Here is a 21,692-nt window from a genome sequence, read left to right as displayed (position 1 = left end):
CCGTTTTGTACAGTGGATGTATATTCAAACTGGTCAGAAAGGACTGCTCCCAAACAAGACAGCCATCACACTGAATCACCAAGACATAAGTTATAATTAGATACAATTAGCATGCATTTATGTCCTTTCTCTATGATGTTTAACTGGGAAATAACTCCATACCTCCCAACTAGAGTTACCCATTGCTCTTAAAAAAAAAGCCCCATCATTGCCAAGTGTTATTAGCTCCAAGAAATACAACGCTCTGGCCTCTTACTAAGGTGCAGTGAGTGAGATAAAAATTAGCATGAAGGCATTTCATACCAGCTAAGTTCCATACAGTAGTTTCACTTTAGAATAAATGATACAATAATAAAAAACAGATTGATAACTTAAAACACACTCTAGATTTGGCAAGGAAACTTAGTCAAGACCAAACTAGTGTTATAGAACAGCCTGTAAGTGTGCAAAAACATGGAGAAAGTTCACTTATCTTGATGCTATAAGCTAAATCCAGACACAGTCAGGTGCTGAGCATTATTCCTAGCTTCAAAGTAAGAGGTATCTGTTTCATCATCTGGCTGAGGTATAAACGGCATAGTTTGATTCTGTAGATTATCCCAGTCCACACCATGAAAGAGGGGGTGATGTTTCAGTTCTGAAACAGAAGTTCATATAAGCATCAGGAACTTCCTTTTGTCCAAGCGCCATAATCACCTTGTTCCCTTGATGTCAGTAGATTTGCTCTATTTCGCTGGTTTGGAAATTCACAAAAGTACAAATTGCAATGAGGTTTTTATTACCCCAACCTCAGTGGGATCAAACGATTGTTGTGCCAACTAACCGCCTTCCCTGAGCTGGAGAACCTATTCTATACAACACATACAGTGGATCAGAGGGGTCCTAGGGCCATTTCCATGGTAGGGCACCACAGAAATTTTAAGCATCGCTTCAAAGTCTGCTTCTCATTTTGGCAAGGTTCTGTGCTGAGTAGACATGTTGGAGTCACTCACTCCCACCCTGTTTTGCTCCAGGCCACCTGCCTTTTGCTACCTCATGGAGCAGTCCTCCTCTGCTTTGTACAGCTCCCTTCAGCCTAGCACCAGACAAAAATCTAAACGCTTATGGTGAAGTTATCACAGACCACAAGATCCCTCTTTCCCAGCCTGAAGGCGAGACAACTAACCAAGCTACAAGACTTTCTGATTCAAGGAGAACTTCTCTGCCCTGTCCATTCTGACTAGAAAGTGACTTCCTGGCATGCAGGATCCAGCGTCTCTTTTGCGTAACCTGGAAACACCACTCCCTCAAAGTGGCTTTGCTACTTTGATTCAATCCAGGAAAGCACCTTTTCAGCTGAGCATAATACAAACCTGTGTTTTTATCACCTGCATCACAAAAATCAAAAGCAAATAGAAAAAAGTAATAGGACAGGTAAAAATCACATTTAGAAGGAGGTGGAAGTTCAACCAAGACAAATACTCACTACAAATTTTAATTCTAAGCACATACCGATTGACAGTAAGATATTAAAACTTGTTTATTATTTCTACATTTCCTAATCAAATAATAATATCACATTAAAGTTTATTTTAGACAAAAGGCAATAAATAAGAGGGTGAATCTTCTAACTCCTTCTAACAGCTTCAGCAACTATGCATGCAGCAGGACACTGCACAGATCCATTATCTCAGAACTGTACGTAGTTCTGCTCTTAAGAAAGTTCTCACATCCTGAAAGCTGTCTTCAGCTGAAAAGGTAACCACACTTCAGTGACTTTGGAAAGGAAGTACTAACATGTACCATAGCTGGCAGTCAGCTCCTGCCCATGCCTCTGAAGAGGAGGGTAAAAAAAAAACCCCAAACTTTGGATGCCAGTATTCTCCACCAAACGGTACCTTACAGCTTCTCTTATCTGGAAAAACTGAACTCACAGCACTAGGACATGACATAACTGGGATTTCTCAGTAAATGAGGCTTCATGATGAAGAAAGAGAACAGGAAAGCATGTGTGTTGGGAGGGGGGAGAAGACGACAGAGTCATGGAAACTGAATTACAATGAGGAAAACTTAATGATTGTCCTGAAAGCTACTCATCCAACTTCACTTCAGTGGCCTATAAATGGGATAAAGACATCAGATAGAGTTAAAGGTCCTGACAATGGATTTCCAAGAACTTTAGATTGAAAGAAACCATTATGTCATCTAGTTTATATTTCTATGAATAATGAACAAAGACACAGAAGCCACAGAAGCATTTGGGTTGGAAGGGACCTCAAAGATCATCCCTGCCATGGGCAGGGAAACCCTCCACTACACCAGGTTGCTCAAAGCCTCATCCAATCTGTCCTTGAACTTCCAGGGATGGAGCATCCACAACTTCTCTGGGCAACCTGTTCCTGTGCCTCATCACCCTAAGAGTGAAGAATTTCTTCCTTCTAGCTAATTGAAATCTCCCCTCTTTCAGTTTAAAGCCATTGCCCCTTGTCCTATCACTACATGCCCTTGCAAAAAGTCCCTCTCCAGCTTTCCTGTAGGCCCCCTCTAGATTTCACTCTAATATCCAGGAATAGGGACAATAACTTGGGTTTAAGTAAAACACTTTCAAATTAAGACATTAGATGCTTTTTGCGAGACATTGAAGAGCCACAGAATTCCCCGTTGACATCACAATCTTCATTCATAGTGTGCCTATACATGTGCCTTCTCTAATTTGCTTTGGCCTGGTTTCAGCTTCTAGCCTTTATCCTCTTTATAAGTATTTCCGTAATAATTTCCTTCTCTAGTGATTTCTTGGGCAGTTCCGCTAAGATTTCTTCTTCTTTTCCCAAAACATCTTACTAAGCTTCCTTCATGTTCTCATTTTTTTTTTTTAAATAAAATATAGTCACTGCTACAACAGCAAATGTTTAAGGCCTTCTACAAGGGAAAATAATTATATAGACTTTGTATAGTATGTATTGTCTAACTCTGTGTTCCTCTGTACATTCAGTAAAGACAGACATATTCCTAAGAGAATGCTCCTTTAACTTTTGTCAGAGGTTTCTCTCCCAAACTATAGGCTTTTAATCAAAATTCCTAAAATCAGTTAGGATAAAAAAAAACAAATACCTGTTACTGAGTTAGATAAGAGTGAGCTTTGGTATGTCAGATGTCAAACACCAAACATCCATAGCAAAACAATATTAAAGCAAAACAAAAGGTCAATAAAAAAAAAAATCCCATTCCCCCAACATTTCCTCATTCAAAAGGGCAAAAATCCCAAAATACATACAGAAAATACCACACCTTAAGGGTTCAGCACTATATGTGCATCCTAAATTAAAGTCTATTAGTCTTCAGTTTTGGGAGGAGGATATCGTCACTTTGAAATTTTGAATTAGTTGCAAAGAACACAAGAGAATTTTAATACTAACCCTTCAGTCCAGCTCTCTTAGTACTGTCAATTGTTAGAAGCATATCTATGGTGTTTTGGGCATTATCAGATAGCTTTTCTTCACCCTCAGGCCAGGGAATATCTACAGACAAAAATGCACGAGTCAGCAACTCAAACCATAAAATAAATGTTGGAAAAACATACTTTCCTCGATTACTGAAACAGATTACCTCTTTTCAAAATATTTTGGAAGACTTGTGTTGGTGTTTCATCATTGAAAGGTGGAATTCCAGTCAGAAACTCAAACAGACAAACTCCAAGGGCCCACCAGTCTACAGCAGAACCTAGTAAGAGAAACTCAGGTCGTTACACCAACACAAAGGTTTAATGATATTTGCAAAGATTTGAAGATTAGCCATGGCAGAAATTGAAGTGTTTAAATCCTGCAAAATTTCTTGGAAATGAAGGAAGAGACAAAATAAGTTGTACTTAATTAGGCAGAATATTAAAAATATATTAAAGGGCTTTTTAAAGCCAGTCTGCTCCTTAATTCATTAGGGAATACCAGAGTTTACCAATAAAAGCAAGGGGGCTCTTAGGAACAATCTAATGATCAACTCCCATCACAGAGACTCTAAGAGCTGACTTCTCCATGAAATTGTTTTGTGGTAAGGAACAGTTGTCTTTAACAACTTCTCTAGAGCCTGGATGAATGCTCCATGTTGTAACCCATATCCTTCTCTCAGTTCTTTGAGAAGATTCCAAGAATTCAAACTATTGAACTTAATTTTCATTTGTCTAAATTTATGTCAAAACATTGAAGTCAGCACGCAAGAAGTTAGAATTACTTTCCATTACACTGAAGTTGATCAGGGCAATGTGTAGTTACTAGCTCTCTCTCTCCTGTTATTAAATAATTTGGGTTTTTCACATTCTAGGCTTTCCCCCCACTTTTCCCCTTCCACCCAACCCATCTTATTAACCCACTTAAAAACAAGCAGGCAAAGCAATCCCAGACACCACCACATGCATTCTAAGCTTTCTACATCTTTAAGCCATGCCCACTCCACTGTAAGAGAATAACTGTAATGTTTTCTTGGCTTTTCTGGCATATAAAAAAAAAATATTAAGACACTTCCAAGTTAAGAACACAAGTGTTTTGAGCCATTTCAAATGTACTGTTGACTGAGTTTAGAAATACTGAAGACTGAAGTATATAACTAGTAATATAATGCACTTTTAGCAACTTTAACAGCAGTAAGAGTGCCCCACCAAGCTAAGCATATCAAAGCAGTGAGATCACATCCACTGTTGTCAGAGGTACTTGGATGTTCAGCTAAAATATTCACAGCTTCAGTCAAAGTCTAATAAGTTCACAACTCTGAACAATGTAGTAACACAGGTCTCAGCATCAACTTTTCCCACCCAAAGTTTAACTAAAGATTAGATTAACTCCTACCATATCCCTGCTAAATCATGTCTATCTATATTTGAAGCAAGAAACAGAAATACCAGGTCTTGAGCATCTGAGCCTTCTCCACCAATACACAAAATAGTTCAGACTGATGGCATAAAGTGAAAGGAAGCAATGGGAAAAGGTGTCTCTGGTTTATTTCCTGTTACATGTCCTTAAGAAAGCTGACTTTACTCCTGAAGTATAGGCTTGCGTGTGTGACTTCCGATAGCCTAGTCACAGTGACACTGATGTTTCCCACATCTTTTGTGGAAGCATCACACATTATGTGGAGCACATATTAGACATATCTTTCTACATAGAAACATTGTTCCCCAAACAATTTTCTTGGAAATTGTGATCTAGTTATACTTTGACTGTTATGCTGAACACTCCATTTCTGCACAGTATATAGCAAACTCACCACAGATCAGAGTCCCTGCATATGAAAAGACAACGAAGCAAGAACATTAAAATTATTGCAAAAAACCCTAACAAATATAAACCTAAAACATCAAGTATGATTCTCTGAAGGCATAGGAATACAGAGTTTTTTCTTAAGGTAGTAACTCAACAATAAAGAAAGATGGCAATGTTAAATCTAAGTTAGAAACAGAAATAAAATAGTTTAACACGATTATAGTTTTGGATTACAACTACGTTTACAAGCAGTTAACAATACCAGAAATATTTAGTGATGGATAGTCTTGAGCTCTGAAGCCAGAAAACCCTGGCTTCGCTGAAGGTAATAGGAGACTTGACATTTCCTGACATAAACTCCAGATTCTTTGCAAGTTACCACTGAAGTCCTGATGACACTCAATAAATTGCACAGAAGCCACCTCACAACACAGTTTCACATTGTCTAAGTAGCATTGATTACACTTCCAAACTATTATCCAGCTTTAATGCCTGACAAGTAGCCAGGATTCTAAAGTGGAGGTGCAAAACAGCTACATATGTTTGGTACTTTTAGTCGTTACAGTTAAATTGTTAAATCTCTTCACGCAGTTCTAGTTAATGTATATGGGCTGCATATAGCAGAAACTCACCGTTCCAGAGATTAGTAATCACTGTTTTCTCAATGAAGATCTCAATTTTCCTAATACTATTAGCTGTACAAAATAGAAGTCTACTTTTGAGACAGAAATAAAATGTAACTATAAATACAACAAAGGTATCAAGGATATATTACATTTATTTTTTGTTAATGGTTCTTGCAAGTTAGCAGAAAAGCGTTTCAGACTTTTTTGTTGATCTCCATGGAGCTCAGGATTTGAGCCAAAGAAATTTATGCACTTCGAAAGTTGTGTTATTTTATTTTCTTATAGTATTTTGCAAAAAAAAAAAAAAATTGATGGCTACTACTGTCCACTTATATGGAAGATCCTGCCAGAAATATTAAGTGTTTCATGAGGTGACTCAGCTCAATAACTGATTTTAATGCAACTTTATAAACTTGTCTGGATGCATATAACACTTTATAAACATGAAATACATTCTAAGAATAATTGGAGGCTTAATCCTTTCATACTAAATTTCATTAAGTCATTTCCCCCTCCCCCCCCAAGAATCTTTAAGGACACTCAGGATGACCAAGTTGTGATTCCTAAGCCACACACAAGTCTCAGGCTGCCTAAGCACAGCTTCCAAGCCATTAGATTAGCAGCAGGCAAGACTATACTAGACAGTCAAAACCTTTGATCATGTGAAAAAAGTAAATGAAGGGAGCAGCTGGAACAAACACAGCCATCCATGTCGGCAAGAGCTAAGCACTAGGTATTTTCAAAGAATTCACTATTGTATTACTTGAAGGGTTTAAAGCTCTGGAGACATTTAGAGATGTAAACATATCACCCTTCAAGCATTTTCTTGTCTTACCATGAGGCTTGGTCAAAAGCAGCTCAGGTGCCAGGTAATCTGGTGTCCCTAGGATGCGTTCACCTTCTACTGGGGCAGCTCCTCTTCTTACACTCTTTGGAGTCCTATATGGTGTGCCAGCATCTCCCTGATGAGGTGTCTTAAAAGACCCAACAAAGATTCCACACGTCAAACTACTAAGTACAGAGACTCCCATCTCCAGGTTTAGTAATGGGTGTGACAGTTGATACTTAAGTTCAAGCCAAGAACATGTTACAAAACACATATTCCCTGAAAAAGTATGTGTGAAATGTGCTTCCAGTTCTTTATCTCAACCAACTTGAAGTTAATTGATGCCTACTCTTTCAGGCACTTTTCCCCCAAGTTCTTCCTCTAGTGTCAAATTCACAAGCAATGTCCTCAAAAAAAACCCAAAACCAACCACCCAAACAATCTTAAACTCCTAAAACCAATCTTTCAAATTCAAATCTGAAGATAATCTACTAAATAGAATGTCAAAATAGTCTTAAACTTTAGCACTGGGTTCTTAATATTAGCCAATGAGAAGCAAGCATATATGTCAAATACCTGTAAAATAAAAGGGAGAATCTCAAGTTCTCACATATTGCATATCAGATGTACTTAAAATGTATTGTTTAACCTGTATCCTATAGGTTGCATAATGCCTGCAGATGAAGTTCTGCTCAAGTTAGACTTAGTGACTGTTTACAGCTACATAAGCCTTCTGAAAGTAATTTGGGACATTATTTGAAGACAAAATATACAGGCTTACAAAGAGATTAATAAATTCTTATAGCCAATAGGCTTACTGCAATTAAATATTTCACGTTATGACCTGGAGATACTACAAAGTTATCTTGCAGAGACTCTCATTCTTTTATTTTTCAATATATCTTTAATTCCCATATCTCAATTTTATTTGCAACTTCATCTTCAGTGCAGCAGAGATCAATTCATTATCACTAAGCCACAAAAGCTACAGAATCCACTATTAAAACAGAAAACAGGTAATCAGGTTGCAATGATGTGGTTTTAAAAAGAATCACAAAAGTATGTGGAAAAGGTATCTTCCTGTTCAAATCTAAATTACAAAAACACATAATGCCATCAGTCATTTATTTCTGTGGAGATGAAGTGCATACTACTCCGACTTCATTTCAGCTGAATGCAAGCTAAGTTTCATAGTCAATTAAAATTTTATGTAGATGAAACAGAAGCTAGCAGTTCAAAGACATCAGAAAAAAAGGCTTTCCCAAAAATAACATTTTGAATGTTGCCTTTCAGTACACCAAATCATCCAACACACTGCCAGTTCTGTCAGAAAGCTTTAAATCCTACAGCTAGAACCTAACTAACAGGATGAAGGCCTTGTAAAGCTATGCCAAAACAAAAGAGGAAACACTGACTGAAAAGTGTACTTTTACTTTTCTCATATTTAATTTACTTTAGGACAATAAGATTTTTACTTATTATCAGAAAGATTAAAAAAGTCAAAGCAAAAACTTCATAACCTGCAAGCAACTCTTACTGTTTACATCAGTCTTTGCAATAGGCTTGTAACTGGTACTTGACAGTACACATTACACTGTCACTTTTACCAGGATAAAAGAAAATAGCAGGCACAATAGCAGTTACCAGCAGCTGAACAGCATTTGCAGTTCATCTTGGGAGGGATGCAGGAAAAAAGTACAATTAAAAAAAATAATCAAAGACTTCCCATTACATCAGGACATCTATAATTACTCACAGGAAGTACCACACTGTGCTGAAAGTAGGACGAGACAAAATAGCACAGGCTTTCTTTGCCAGTTTACTGTAAGAGCAAAGGATTCCTCAGAGCTGGACAGACAGTGCCATGTTGAGCCGGACGCACACCAGTAGCCATACAAGCCTTGCTCAGCTCTTACAATTTTGGCCACACCAGTGCAGTAAGTTAAAGCCTATCAAAGGTCACTTCGACAGACCACCTCAAACTACTTCAATTTTCCCTAAATTAACAATTGAAATAATTTCAGATCACTAGTGTCTAGCACAGGCACAAAGTTTCTACACGTCTTCTTACGTACCTGATAGACCCTATATGGTCTTCCTTTCTGTAATGGAGTAATAGCTGTTGGGTAAGAGCCACTACAAGCAGGTGAAAGATCCATTATATCCAAGGAAGCCATGCTACATGGCTCAGATACATTGGATACATTAATTGGACTATTATAACTCCGAAAAACAACAGCACTTTTTTTGAAGAGATTCAGTGTTTCCATCATCTTTTCTGAAGGAGAAGATACTGTGTCAAGATAAGTTTCTTTCCTGTGTTTTTGGTCATTATCCTCTTCACGAGGTAACAGCTTGCACTCCTGAACAGTATGTGCTTCCTCTCCGTTTCGTGAGGCATCTTGAGACTCTGGTGATGTTATTAGCATGCCTTCTGGTTTTGATTCCTCAAAGGAGAGGTCTTTAACACTTCTGTCCAAATCTAAAAGCTGCTTTTCTAAATGGCTTTCTGTAACAGACATTTCAGGAAATAAGTCAGAATCTGCACTGAGGATTCCTAAAGGTTTTTCATCATCAGTGCCTAAAAAACTTGAGTTCATATACCCCTTTTTATCATCCTTTTCATAGTCTGCATCCAGATCACACATTAGATTTTTGGCTATAATTTCAGTAAATGATTTTTCTACTGTTTGCTCATTACCAATAAAACTCTTAACTTCTTCCTTGCTTTTGCAGGCGTCAGGTAGGCATCCATCATCAGAAAGCATTAAGGATTGAATTTCTGTAGTCAAACCCGTCCTTTTGTTTGCTGGAAATTCTGAGATCTGACAGCCACGTTTATATTCTGCATTGCTTTTTTTAACATAGTTAAGTTCCTGACAAGGACTAGTGTCAACTAATTCAAAGCTTCTTTTTACACCTGGCTTTTCAAAAATTTCTTCCTCTTTGATAGGCTTGACAGGCTCATTTTGCCTTGGAGGTGACTCTTGTAGATAGGAAGTATCTGCTGTTTCATTAGTTGTATCTCTTGTATTCACCAAGAGTTTTTCTTCCCAAATCTTATTTTCAGAAAGACATTTTCTGACTATGCCTTTCACATCCAGCGTAGTCACAGGAGTATCTGTTATATCAGAATGTTGACTTCCCAACTTCTGCCTACTGCCAGAATCATTGCTGCTGATGGGAGAAATGTCAGACTCAAGTTCTTTTTTCTTTAAAGCTTTAGTACCTTTGCTATTCAGTAATTCTACATTTGAAAGGAGAGCTGACCCACTGTTACTTGTTTTGCCTGTTGTAGAACATAATTCATCTTCACTTTGCTGCAAATGAGCACATTAAGTTTTGAGTATCAAGAAAAATAGGATTACAGCATTATAGAAATGTGTCCTTTAAAATGACTTATTTCCACTTCCATAAAGAACTGCAAATTGGCAAGCATTACTTATTCTTTATAACCACTAGTAGTGACAAACATAACTTGATACGATAAAAAAAAATCAAAACTATATTAGGGATAATTTGATATTTTTTTTAAGAACATAAAATAAGGTTGCTAGCATACAATAGCAAATACGGTATTTTTAAATGCCTAAAGATGAAGAAATATAGCAATTAGCGTTGTATTTGTGACGTTATGTTGAGAAGTTAAGCTACAGAAGTTCTCAGTTTTCAAGAAACCCCAAACCAAAGAACCCTATCATACTACCCTGTGGCATATTATACTTCAGAGATGACAAAAGGAAAATCTGATATTACTACTATTTTGGTAACACAATACTAAAAACAAGGCCTTGGGAAATGGACAGATAAAACAAAGAATTATAAATTGTTTTAAACATAAGCTTTTGTGTGTGATCTAAATAGGAATCGTGGTAAGGGACTAAAAAGCACAGCAGCATTTTCTTTTAGGCCTGTATTTGTACAGAATTTCATTAACAGTTTAAAATAGGAGAAAGTATTTTGTATCAGCTATAACTACTGGTGTTAGGTTAGTTGGTCCGAAACCCTTCAGTAATATAAACCTTAGACTTTTTCAGTTTTTAATAGCTAGTAGAAGTTTGAAGTGTATTTTGCTTATTATTTTTTCTCAAGTTCTGACTTATAAAGAAATTCTTTTGTCTGCATGCTGAGCCACTAAAACTATAGGGACAAGGTCAGCTTCCAAAATGCCAGCGCTCCCAGCACTGCCCACCTTGGGAAGAATAGGGCTAAACCAGTGCCATCCAGTAGGAGCCTTCTCTTTCCCTCCCTTGCTGCAGGTTAAATGGCATTTGCTTTTCCTGTTACATTGTATAGGATCACTATTTGTTTGAAGAAAAAATAATACTAGTTTGATCCAAAACTCCTACTCTGCAAGGGTTACAACCCCTGCTCCTTCTCCTGTAGGAAGGCTTCTCTACATTTGAAATAACTGGGGAAAGTAAGTAGAGGAGATCTTCAACAGCATGTATACAAGTACAAGCCAATTTTCATTTCTAATGGGAAGATGAAACAGTCCTGACCTCTACATCTTTCTCCCACCTAGGGCTGCTGCAGCATTCTGACTCCATACTGGACAAGTATGTGTGCGACTGACTACTGACACTGGAGGTACCAAACCTTTTTCTTGACTGAAGTAGAGTAGGAGTTAAACTTCTCACTGGCATCACAGGAGTTAATTGAGAAGTATCAAGACCTTGAAAGGAAAAAAAAAATTCAAACATTGATACAAATAGGCAATATATAATAGCCAGCTTCATACTATATCAAACTTTCACATTGAAAGAAGTCATGGAAAGCTATACGTGACGTCATAATTTCTCTTGTCATCTTTCCTGCATAGTTCAATTAACTCTTTTTTTTTTTAAGTAGGGATTTACGAAGAACTTAAAAGCAGTATGAACATTAGCACCATTTCAGACTAGAAATGAGAAAGCAGCAAGATAAGACAATTTAAATGAAAGCATACATTGCTATAGTAAGTAACTTCCAATGAAAATATGCCAAGAACTGACAGTATTTCTGTAAAATCTTAAAGGGTCGTTTTTAATTCAGTGGTTGCACATTTGAAAATAAAATAATCAAGAGATGACATAAGTAATGTATCTGAAAAACTGTCAGACCTAAGTCCTGGAGGAATGGTAGACAGCAAGACACTGATGGAAGCACACCTTTTATCAAGCGGGTCCAAGCTACTCACATAAAATTAAAAGACCACAACCTTACAGCCAGAGAATTACTCAGTACAAGGCTTGGTATACTCACATGTTTTGAATAATTTACTTGAAAGAGGGGTATTTTCCTTTTGGACTGTAGGTAAGGGAGAAACCATGCCATGTAGATTGTCAGGTGATTGACTTGAATTGTGCCCTGACATTTTCATTCCAACTGGAGTATACTATCAAGCAGGAAGAAGCGTAGTTAAAAGTTAATAGAGCCTGAACAATACATTGAGGATTGAGAGTGTAACTTCACACATTCTTTATTACGTTTGCATCAGAGCTTGACCAAATATTTACCAAATATTTTGAAGTTCAACTGATAGCAATTTGAAACATAGTCCAAGGTCATCACTTTGGAACTTCAAGATATTGGAAGCACATAATAAATCATTCTAACAGCTGGCAGAAGAGGAGCAAGAATAGCCTTACCACTATATAATATACTATTATATTTAAGATAGTAAGTAAACAAAAAGAAAGAAGTACTTCAAAGACAGTGAAAATTACTTACAAAACCCAGAGAACTGATGAGAGACAACAGTTGTCCTGGAGTACGCGAGTAGTCTTGTTTTGGCTTTGCCATTGATGGTGTAGTAAGGATATCTATCATGTTTATCTCTACAAATAGACAAAAAAAAAGCAGGTCATGTTTTCCTTTCGATATTGAATAAGCAAGATTACAGGTATTTGCTTCAGTTTTATCAAGAGTGGAAAAATATTTAGTCACATACTGAACAAATGTACAAAAGAAGCCACTAAATCCAAGTGAAGACATACCCAATTCTTGTCCAATGTCCAATTTCTTTTCCAACATACTATGTTGAAAGTGTTACGTTTTCTAACTTGATATCAGCTTTGGGTTTTAGGTAGCAATTCCGGCCTATGGCCTGTGGGCTAAGATGGTAAATTTGATTCAAAGCCTGCCTTCTCTTCCAAGGACATCTCAAAAAAAGCTACAGATGAGTTTTTCATAGGTGCAAATTTAACCTTAGATGCCATCTTTTCCTCACTAGAGGAAAGGCTTATAGCTTACATAACACATTCAACTAGACTCAATAACCTGGCCCATCAGAACTTATCAATTAAAGCAGTATATCACAGAAAATACAGCATACTTAGGGTTTTCCTCTGTACTCTTAAGACGATGAATCAGACTCTATAGACAACAGTTTCTACATTCCCTTAACTATATGAAAAACCTGTACCTGCCAGCAGCTGTCTCAAAAAACTAAATTAGTGCTGCGCAGCATTGGTTTGGCTGATGTGGCTAAAGGGTTGGAGGTGCGAACCGGTTCAGGAACTGGCCATTCACCTAAAGACCTGCAGTCTATTGCCTGTGCCAGACAGTCATTTGACTATTCAGCAATATTTTCTGCTACTTGAAAACAGTATGTTCGTATGCTAAAGCACTGATTTATGACATTCTGCTAGGGACTCGCCACCTCCCCCTGTCCCTCACATCAATGTCTGGAAGGTCCCAGTTCAGGCTGGAAATTAATATATACAAGGACAGAGAGACATGAACTTAAAGTCAGAAATAGCCAGAATTACACCAAGAAAAAGCCTGAAAAAGCCTGAATTATTCATTCCCCCTTTGAATTCTCTTAGTGGACTTCATAGAAGACTTTGAAATCCATATCCCTCAAGAGAAATGGCTCTAGATCATATTTCATACACCTTTGTCCCAAAGAACAAATGCTTTAGCTTCTGATGCAATGCATAGAGCAGACCTTTTACTGGCATGTACCTTATCAGTACTTACCTACCAGAAACCAGATATTAGCACAACATTTGGGCTTATTTAATTGCAAGCTGCCCTCTATGGAGATGCAAAACATTCAAGAATGTGGCAATGTGACAGAAAAATACATTCTGGTACAAACAAAAGGATACAGACAACGCTTACCTCTGTTCAGAGTCACCCTGGAGAGTCCAAAGTCTGTCAACTTTATATGGCCCTGATTAGAAATGAGCATATTGTCTGGCTTCAGATCCCTGAAGACATGAATATAGTTGAAGTCAGCAAAAAGACAACTCAGCAATATCAGGAAAGTTACCTAACCAGAAACATTCAATACAAGACATTGAGTATAGGTGTTTCTCAGTAACATCTCTTAGCCAGCAGAAGATTCCAACTGGAGTAACACACCAAAACAAGTAAACACATCTAGCACTAATTATTGTACAAACGCCTCAGGCCTCGTAAAACCACCATTTTTTGGTGGTTTTACGTTTTTGCGTTTCAGTAGGTTTAACAAGTGTTCTTGATGAGTACTACCATCACAACATTTACTAATGTGCAGCTCCTACACATGAGAAGCAAACCTCTGGTATAAGTTCTCATGTGTTCTCTGTAGCACTACTGAATGCAGCGAAGACCTCTCACTGCAGAAGGAGCATTAGAATATTCAGCGTCCCTTTGTCCTACAGTTACATGCTTGCAGCATCCAGAGGGTTCTTGAACTAACTGTTGCTTAAAAGCCACAGGGAGAGGGGACCCAGAAGGCAGCATAGCTGCTAGTACACCACTGGTCTGGAGTAGAGCACATAGGCAGGGGAAAGCAGTGTGTACTTGTCTGCTTAACATAGAATCACAGAATGGTTCGGGTTGGAAGGGACCCCAAAGATCATCTAGTTCCAACCCCCCTGCCATGGGCAGGGGGGCCCTCCACTACACCAGGTTGCCCAAAGCCTCATCCAACCTGGCCTTGAACACTTCCAGGGATAGGGCATCTACAACTTCTCTGGGCAACCTGTTCCAGTGCCTCAGCACCCTCTGAGTGAAAAATGTCCTCCTTATATCCAATCTAAATCTGCCCTCTTTCAGTTTAAATCCATTGCCCCTTGTCCTATCACTACATGCCCTTGTAAAAAGTCTCATATATAGATAGACTTTATTTCAGGTGTTGTTTCATGACATTGCTGCAGTGTACACATGCAAACATTCCAGGAGCGCTAGCAAATGAGGTAGCTGTTACTATGAAATGGTCATCAGTTATGTGTTGGAGTGAAAAGTTAAAAACACAAACTCCCAAATAACTTATTTGTAAGAAAAAAAAAAAAAACACACACAACAAACAGTATGTTTTACCTGTGGATTATCCCATGCCTGTGAAGATAGTCAAGAGCCAATGCTGCTTCAGAAATATACTTGACAGCCATTTCTTCATCAAAATATCCATAAATATGGAGAAGAGATTTAACATCTCCACCGATAAGGTACTCCATCACCTGCCATTCAAGTGGTTTAAATTTAACATTTTAAAACACATTTCAAATTTGCAAGTAAAATATAAAATAGCTTTCACCTCTAAGAAAGTATCATTTCAAAGATCAGAAGCTGACAGAAGCTTCCTTATGTGAGCTTCATTTCCCACACAATACTTTCACTTGGATAAAATAACTAAAGCTTCAGGTAACTGAGGACACAAAATATTTTCTTTTAATAGACCATTTACTTATTTTGTATTATTTGCCTGCCCTACTTTCTGTAGTCAGCTTTCAAATAACTACTGTAGTCAACATTTTAATTGACTTCTGAAAGATTTCTATATTTTAGAAAAAGTCTGTGAAACTCAAGGCCTGAATCCAAAGACCACTGATGTTTTGATTAGCATAGAACAGGTATCTCAATGATTTTATTTTGCAAGTATTCATGTGCAACATTAAATTCAGACCTGCACCTTGTGAAATAAGTGCAAATTTCCAAAACCATATACAGTGAGAGTTACTGTGCATTTAGGAGATGAAACAGTGTTTAAAAAAAATACACATATACCAAAAAATTATACAAATCCATATGTTATTATGGTCTCTGTCATATTCAAGAAAAAAGAAAAGTCAGTAGGGCTTCAGATACTCACTCTTCAGTGACAAGAACGAATTTATGGGGTTTTGGTCAAGAAATATCACCAGTACTTATTTTCCAACATACAACACTATTCCATATGTACAATTATAGCATTTCCTTTACAAATCCTTAACCCTGAACTTCTCTACTCCCTGTAGCAGTTAACAGAGATTCCAGGAAAAGAAGCCTTAATTTACACTCAAAATACATTGTAGGAGTGCACAGCAACCTCGTCTCAGAATTTAATTAAGCTCTTCACTGTGCGTGCTTACAGCAAATCGGACAAATTATGCTAGACCCTTTGCAGACACTCTTAATCCATACTACCTTCATGTGGAGGCAGTATATAAAATCATACTCAAGTCCTACTGCACTCTGCAGTGCTCCATGTAGACTGGCATTTGGTTTTGGCACTCCATTATCCTCTTGTCATTCAGGCCAACTAGTGTAATGAATTTTGAGTACAGGTAACAAGTAAAACAGATTTCCTTTTAAGTGAGCCACAGTATATCTTTCAGTCACTTGGATTCTGCTTGAACAGAATGGCTTCTTGCTTTGTTTTCCCTAAGATTTCTACATATTCCTAAGACAGATGAGCTATTAGAAAAGCACTCCTGTAAAAAAAGGAACACAGGTAGAAAGATCTCCAAGGTAGCAAGAGAAGAGTTCAGCCATTTCACTCGTTCAACCATTCTGAGAAAGAAGAAAGCAAAAGTGAAAAAGGAACACCCACTCACTACCATAAAAATATGTTTTCAGACATGAATATAGTTCTGCACTCCATTTTCAACACTATCATAAAATACCACAGCCATTTATTTACTCACTAAATAGATGTTATTAGCTGACTGAAGCGAGTAGTATAAGTGCACAATGAAAGGACTTTTACTGAGAGCCAATGCATCCCTCTCTGCCTGGACCTGGTGAACCATGTTTTTGTTGATCATATCTGCTTTTTTCATCACCTGAAAAACAAAACAAAAACCAAGTAGATAAATGTTCTTTTCTTTGCTCAACCTGCAGTTCTTTAGTCAACTCATTTATCCCTACATTTCAAATTTGCATACCCATATAAAACAGAGCTATAACTTCATATAGAGACAGAATTTTAAACCACAGGTTATTAGAGGATCTTTTTCATTGCTCTCCTCCTAATTCAGTCCTGGATGGAAAACACAGTACCAATAAGTACTGCAATCACACCCACTAGAAAATGAATGTTAGGCTATACCTGAAATTAAGCTGCCCTGAGTTAACCCTGTTATCCACAGTACACAACTGGAAACAGGAAAAAGTGTTCAATGCTTAGATATACAATCGCTGACCAAGTCTTTCCATCTCTTCAGAGGCCAAGATAAATGACCTGAGGCTTGAAAATAGAGTGCAGCAATAAGCTACCCCATCTCGGTACCCTCAAGTGCAAGACTGCAACTATTCCAGCCTCTGATTCTTAACTTTGCAGAGAAAGCAAGTGAACTTTTGCTTTATTTAAAATTTACGATCAAGTCACCCAGCAAATATTTATTTCTTTGGGGAGAAGCCTTAAAGGCATGAAACTCACAATGAAGAAATAACAAGCTCAACTGCGAATCAGGCTCTAATTCCTGTATTCAACTACTCCACCATATGTTGATGCCCACTTAATATTAAACTTGACTAGAAGATGCATAGTAGCACAGCTGGTAGGTATTTAGGCAAGCATTGCACAGGCACTGGTGGAAGTTTGCCTACCTTCAACATCTTTGGTCCGGATATACATGGTGATACTAAAGTGAGTTTAATTTATCCATTCTCTACGCAACACAATGTTGAGTCTGCAGCTACTATCACCATTCAGTAACAGAATTTAATAACATATAAAAAGAGCAAGACATAAGAACTGTAATTTGATAACTTCTATGTAAGTGTTGACCTTAACTGTAAAAATATTTAACATATGTTAAATTCAGCAGCTTGAATAATCCATAAGTCTCACTGCAATAAAGGATTTACACAAAAGCTTCCACCTCAAAATGCTTATAATAAAAATAATGTAAACAGACATGAAGAGCTCTGAAGAGTAATGCTTATTTTACATGACTGTTTTTACATTTCCTTTTACTTGTGTACTGTTATAACCCTTTAACTGCAAAGTCAAGCTCACACAAACCACGGGTAAAGTTTTCACTACTGACAGGCCTACTTTCTAGTCACTTGTGTATCAACATAAGAAATGCAAGTTTTTAAGAGATGATTACTCAGCAATTTGCTCTCTATACACCCTCAGAGGCAGGCTCTTCATTCGCGAACGAGCGTGAGAACGCCCTCCCAGTAGCACGACAGTTGAACGCATTCGATTGTAACAAGCATTCCCAAGCAAGAAGCAAACAGCACCCTGACTCTTTGTAGACTCCTCGACGCTTCAGGTACTCCTAAAAGCAGTTGTCACGACCAGATGCCTCCTGACCAAAGCCTCCAGGCGAACAGGACCGGGAAGAGAAAGCTGAACACAGCCAGAGGCACAGCACGCACCCCGGGCACCAGGCTGCTCTCAGGAGAACATCCCGAGCGCCGGAAGGCAGGGGGCTCCTGCCGGGCAGCCCCCGGGCCCGCCGGGGCAGGCCTGCCGCCGGGGAGCCTCCCCTTCCCCTCGGGACGCCCTTTGCCCACACGGCGTTAAACGAAAGCGGAGGGCGGCAGCGCGGGGGCCCCGAGGGCGGCGGGGGGGGGGACGACGCCCCGCGCAGCCCCTCACCTTCACGGCGTAGAGCCGGCCCGCCTTGCGGCCCAGGTACACCTTCCCGAAGGCGCCGCGGCTGATGGGCTTCACGATGGTGAACTCCTCGATGGAGGGGGGCCGGGGAACCTCGATGCGCCTCGAACCGGCAGTTGTGGCGGCGGCGCCCCCCTCCTTCGGCCGCGCCTCAGCCGCCGGCTCCACCGTCCCCATCTCGCGCCGCGGCCCTGGCGCCCCGCGCCGATTCAAAGCGGCGCGCGCCCCTCCCCGCGGCGCCGCCGGCCAACGGGCGGGCGCGGGGACGAAGGGCGGTGCTCTCGCGAGACTCCGCGCGCGGCAGCCGGTGCGGTTGCGCCGAGGCGGCGGCGGGAGCAGCGCCTGGAAGGCTCGTTCCCGTGCGGCCAGGGGACGCTTCGTGTGTCTGCCCCGAGTCGCGCCCGCCGCCGCCGCCATGAGAGACGCTGTGGCTGCTGTTCTGCGCAGGCCGCCGTGCTGTGCGCCCTCCGGTCTGACCCGTGCCGTGCTGACCGGGCGGTGTCTGGGGAGCAGGGTGCTCGGTTGTGCCCACAGCCAGGAGCCAGGGGTCCGCGATTGGCGCAGGCAAGCTGAGTGAAGCTGCTGCAGTGTTAACCTTCGAGGTTCGCGAGTGTTGCTCTAGCGCAACTATTTCTGATGGGCTCTTGCCACCATCTTTGGCTGGGCTGTATTGCCTCGTTACAGCCTTCCCAGCTCGACCAGGAGTCCTTAAAAATTCCCTCATTGTCTTTATATAGCAATTAAAAAATTCCATAGCGTTTATTCTGTGGGTTTGTGGTGGGGTTTTTTTAAGAATGTTCATTATGATACCCTGTCATAGCTTTGACCTGACTAATAGCTGCTCGATTTGTCATCTAGGTTTGTAATTTGGCTGTAGGCTGCTACTCACTAAGAGCAGGTAGACTGTCATTTCTGTGGGATGCTTGAAGGTGTAGGAATTGAACAGAACTCCGTTTGAGACATCAAGGAACTGGAAGGTAGTATTCATTTAGAAATAAACAACTGATTTTGGTCCTACATAATAATGTTCTCATATGCTTCACTCACATTTTCTCACGCTTGCATATTCACGAGCTCCAAGAGTTGTGTGTCCAAATGGCATAGCCAGGATGGCTTGTGTGCAGGAGTACGCTACCTGTCCAGTCCTTATTATTGCTGTTGAGCCCTTACTGTCTCTTGGCATCCTCTGGATTGGTGATAACAAACTGTTTTCTGGGCAGATCTTTTATGATGGGGAGTTAGAATAGTGTGATCTGTTGCTTCCCTCCAATTCTTGATTGCTTCAGCCTCCATTAATCTTAGGCAGAGTTGCTCCCCATTTTCTTTGTTTCCTTATTTTGGATATCTCCATGGCTACATTATTCCTTCCTGTTGTGACAGCAGGAACAGGGATGGCATTTACAGTGTGGTCTGACCTTGTTGTCATCCTCCTGCTCCCAGAGCACAGGTCTTCTGACAAATCATACGTGATAGTGCCTTATCAGAGCACAGGCCTTCTGCTCTGTTTACACAGCATGGTCCTCAGTGTTTACCAGTTTTACTGCTCTGAATTATGCTCTTGCTCATTGTTTTAACCCTTGCCTTATTGTTTTTACTTTGCTTTCACATACACATTGCTGTCCATGATTCATTCACACCAATCTTAGCTGTTCTGTTGCAATCTCTACGTCAGCAAAGAGCTCTCTGTAGAGGTCAGTGCAGAACTATGGGTCTCTATTAGTGGATTAGTCTCATCAGGCCATTGTTTTGCTTTGAGATACATCACTTATAATCTGATAATGCACAGGGAGGCCTTGCTTGTACTTGTGAAGGAGTGCTGCAATCCCACAGATCCCTGCAGTAGATGCATTTTCATGAGCAAATTTAGAAAACATAACATTTAAAATTAGCTTCCTATAATGGTATTAAATACAATTTATCATTGGCTGTATTTGTCATCTAACTCTTCAGCATTAGTTTAGCTGTCTCTCGGCAGCGATTTCAGCAGAGAAGCCCAGCTGAGAGGAGGGATTGCTCCTTTTGGTGGCATCAGACACCAACATCAGGTTATACCAGTTGTGAAACTCTGCCGTCAGGCAGCGTGTATTCCGCTACAGCCTGAGCTCATCTGAGAGAGGACCTAGGCGTTCTCTCCCTTCCCTTGAGGCAGCACTAGCCCTTGTACAGCTGTGTGGAAAACTGCTTCATGAGGTGGATCCAGGTAAATGTTAATCACCTTTTGGTTTGTTTGTTTGTGGTTTTTTTTTTCTGTTGGATGAAGTTTCTGCCAAATCAGCTAGCTGAGCCACATGACTGTGATCATGAGAGTGCTAGTGGAAAACAGAAGAGATCCACGTGAAGGCAGGGAGAGACAGCACTGTGGGCTGCGCTGATCCAAATTTGTGTAAGTTGGTGTGGGGTGGCACTTTCGGTGAGGAAAGGAAAAACAGTGGTCAAGTGAAAGAAAGAAAATGCTACTAAAACCCCCCCAAAATTGGAGAGCACATGGAAAAAATAGCATGAGGCGTAGAAAAAGGATGAATATCCAAGACCAAATTCTGCCATATGTAGATGCATGTGCCCGTGATGTCTTCATTTAAATTACATTTTAATTGAATGTGAATAACAGTATTTAGGTTATTGATATATATTTTAATTTGTAAAAGTTTTTTTCTACATGTGGTATACTCTTAACTCCCTGCGAAATATTTTCAGTACATCGGGAAGGCATCTTGAGTAGTGATTGTAAGGGATGTGACCTAAACGGCAGACATTCTTGCGAATTTGTTCCATGTGCAGTAGCTACGCTGACGGTGTTCCTGCCGCCGCTGCCCTGCGGAGCTGGCGGCTACACCGCACTGCACTCGCAGTGGCAGCTCCCCACGCACGTCTGGCCATGGGCACAGTGTGACCGAACCCACGCACCCCCCCACAATGGAAGTCTTCGTCTGAGCGGCCGTGCTGGTGTTTGGGGTTCAGAGGCGGCCCTCGGGCTCAGAGCGCCCTCTGCTTCTGCAAAGGCGTCAACACGAAGGCACAGCCCCAGCACGCCCCGTGGCCAGCCCTGCTGGCCCTCCGCGGCTGGCGCAGCGGGCAGACTGCAGGCGCCGCCGCCAGCCTTCCTCACCCATCACCCCTTCTCACGAACTGCCCCTCCCTGGCACTTGCGAGAGGATCCCAGCTCGGGAGGATCCCAGCTCCAGCTGCTCCCCGGGACAGGCCTGGCAGCT

At 40.2% G+C, this 21,692-nt stretch overlaps 1 protein-coding gene across 2 annotated transcripts; it reads right to left on the bottom strand.

Annotated features, from left to right (window-relative positions):
• Window positions 1-479: 479 nt before the first annotated feature.
• Window positions 480-18,660, bottom strand: MASTL (microtubule associated serine/threonine kinase like). Of its 2 annotated transcripts, none has more exons than XM_009980741.2 (12): window positions 18,466-18,660; window positions 16,559-16,696; window positions 14,973-15,112; window positions 13,788-13,876; window positions 12,393-12,499; window positions 11,925-12,057; window positions 11,183-11,355; window positions 8,756-10,000; window positions 6,690-6,828; window positions 3,586-3,699; window positions 3,396-3,497; window positions 480-637 (listed from the first exon to the last, which is right to left on the bottom strand). In XM_009980741.2, exons 1-12 carry the CDS (start codon window positions 18,658-18,660, stop codon window positions 480-482), a joined length of 2,733 nt encoding a protein of 910 aa, XP_009979043.2. The 2 variants fall into 2 exon arrangements, with proteins under 2 accessions (XP_009979043.2, XP_086470926.1); XM_086614800.1 differs by lacking the exon at window positions 18,466-18,660 and adding an exon at window positions 5,233-5,247 and having other exon boundaries at window positions 16,559-16,693.
• Window positions 18,661-21,692: the final 3,032 nt, after the last annotated feature.

This window comes from Tauraco erythrolophus, chromosome 7 (assembly GCF_009769465.1).
Source record: "Tauraco erythrolophus isolate bTauEry1 chromosome 7, bTauEry1.pri, whole genome shotgun sequence".
NCBI classification, from domain to species: Eukaryota; Metazoa; Chordata; class Aves; order Musophagiformes; family Musophagidae; genus Tauraco; species Tauraco erythrolophus.
This window is presented reverse-complemented; position numbering and strand designations above follow the sequence as displayed.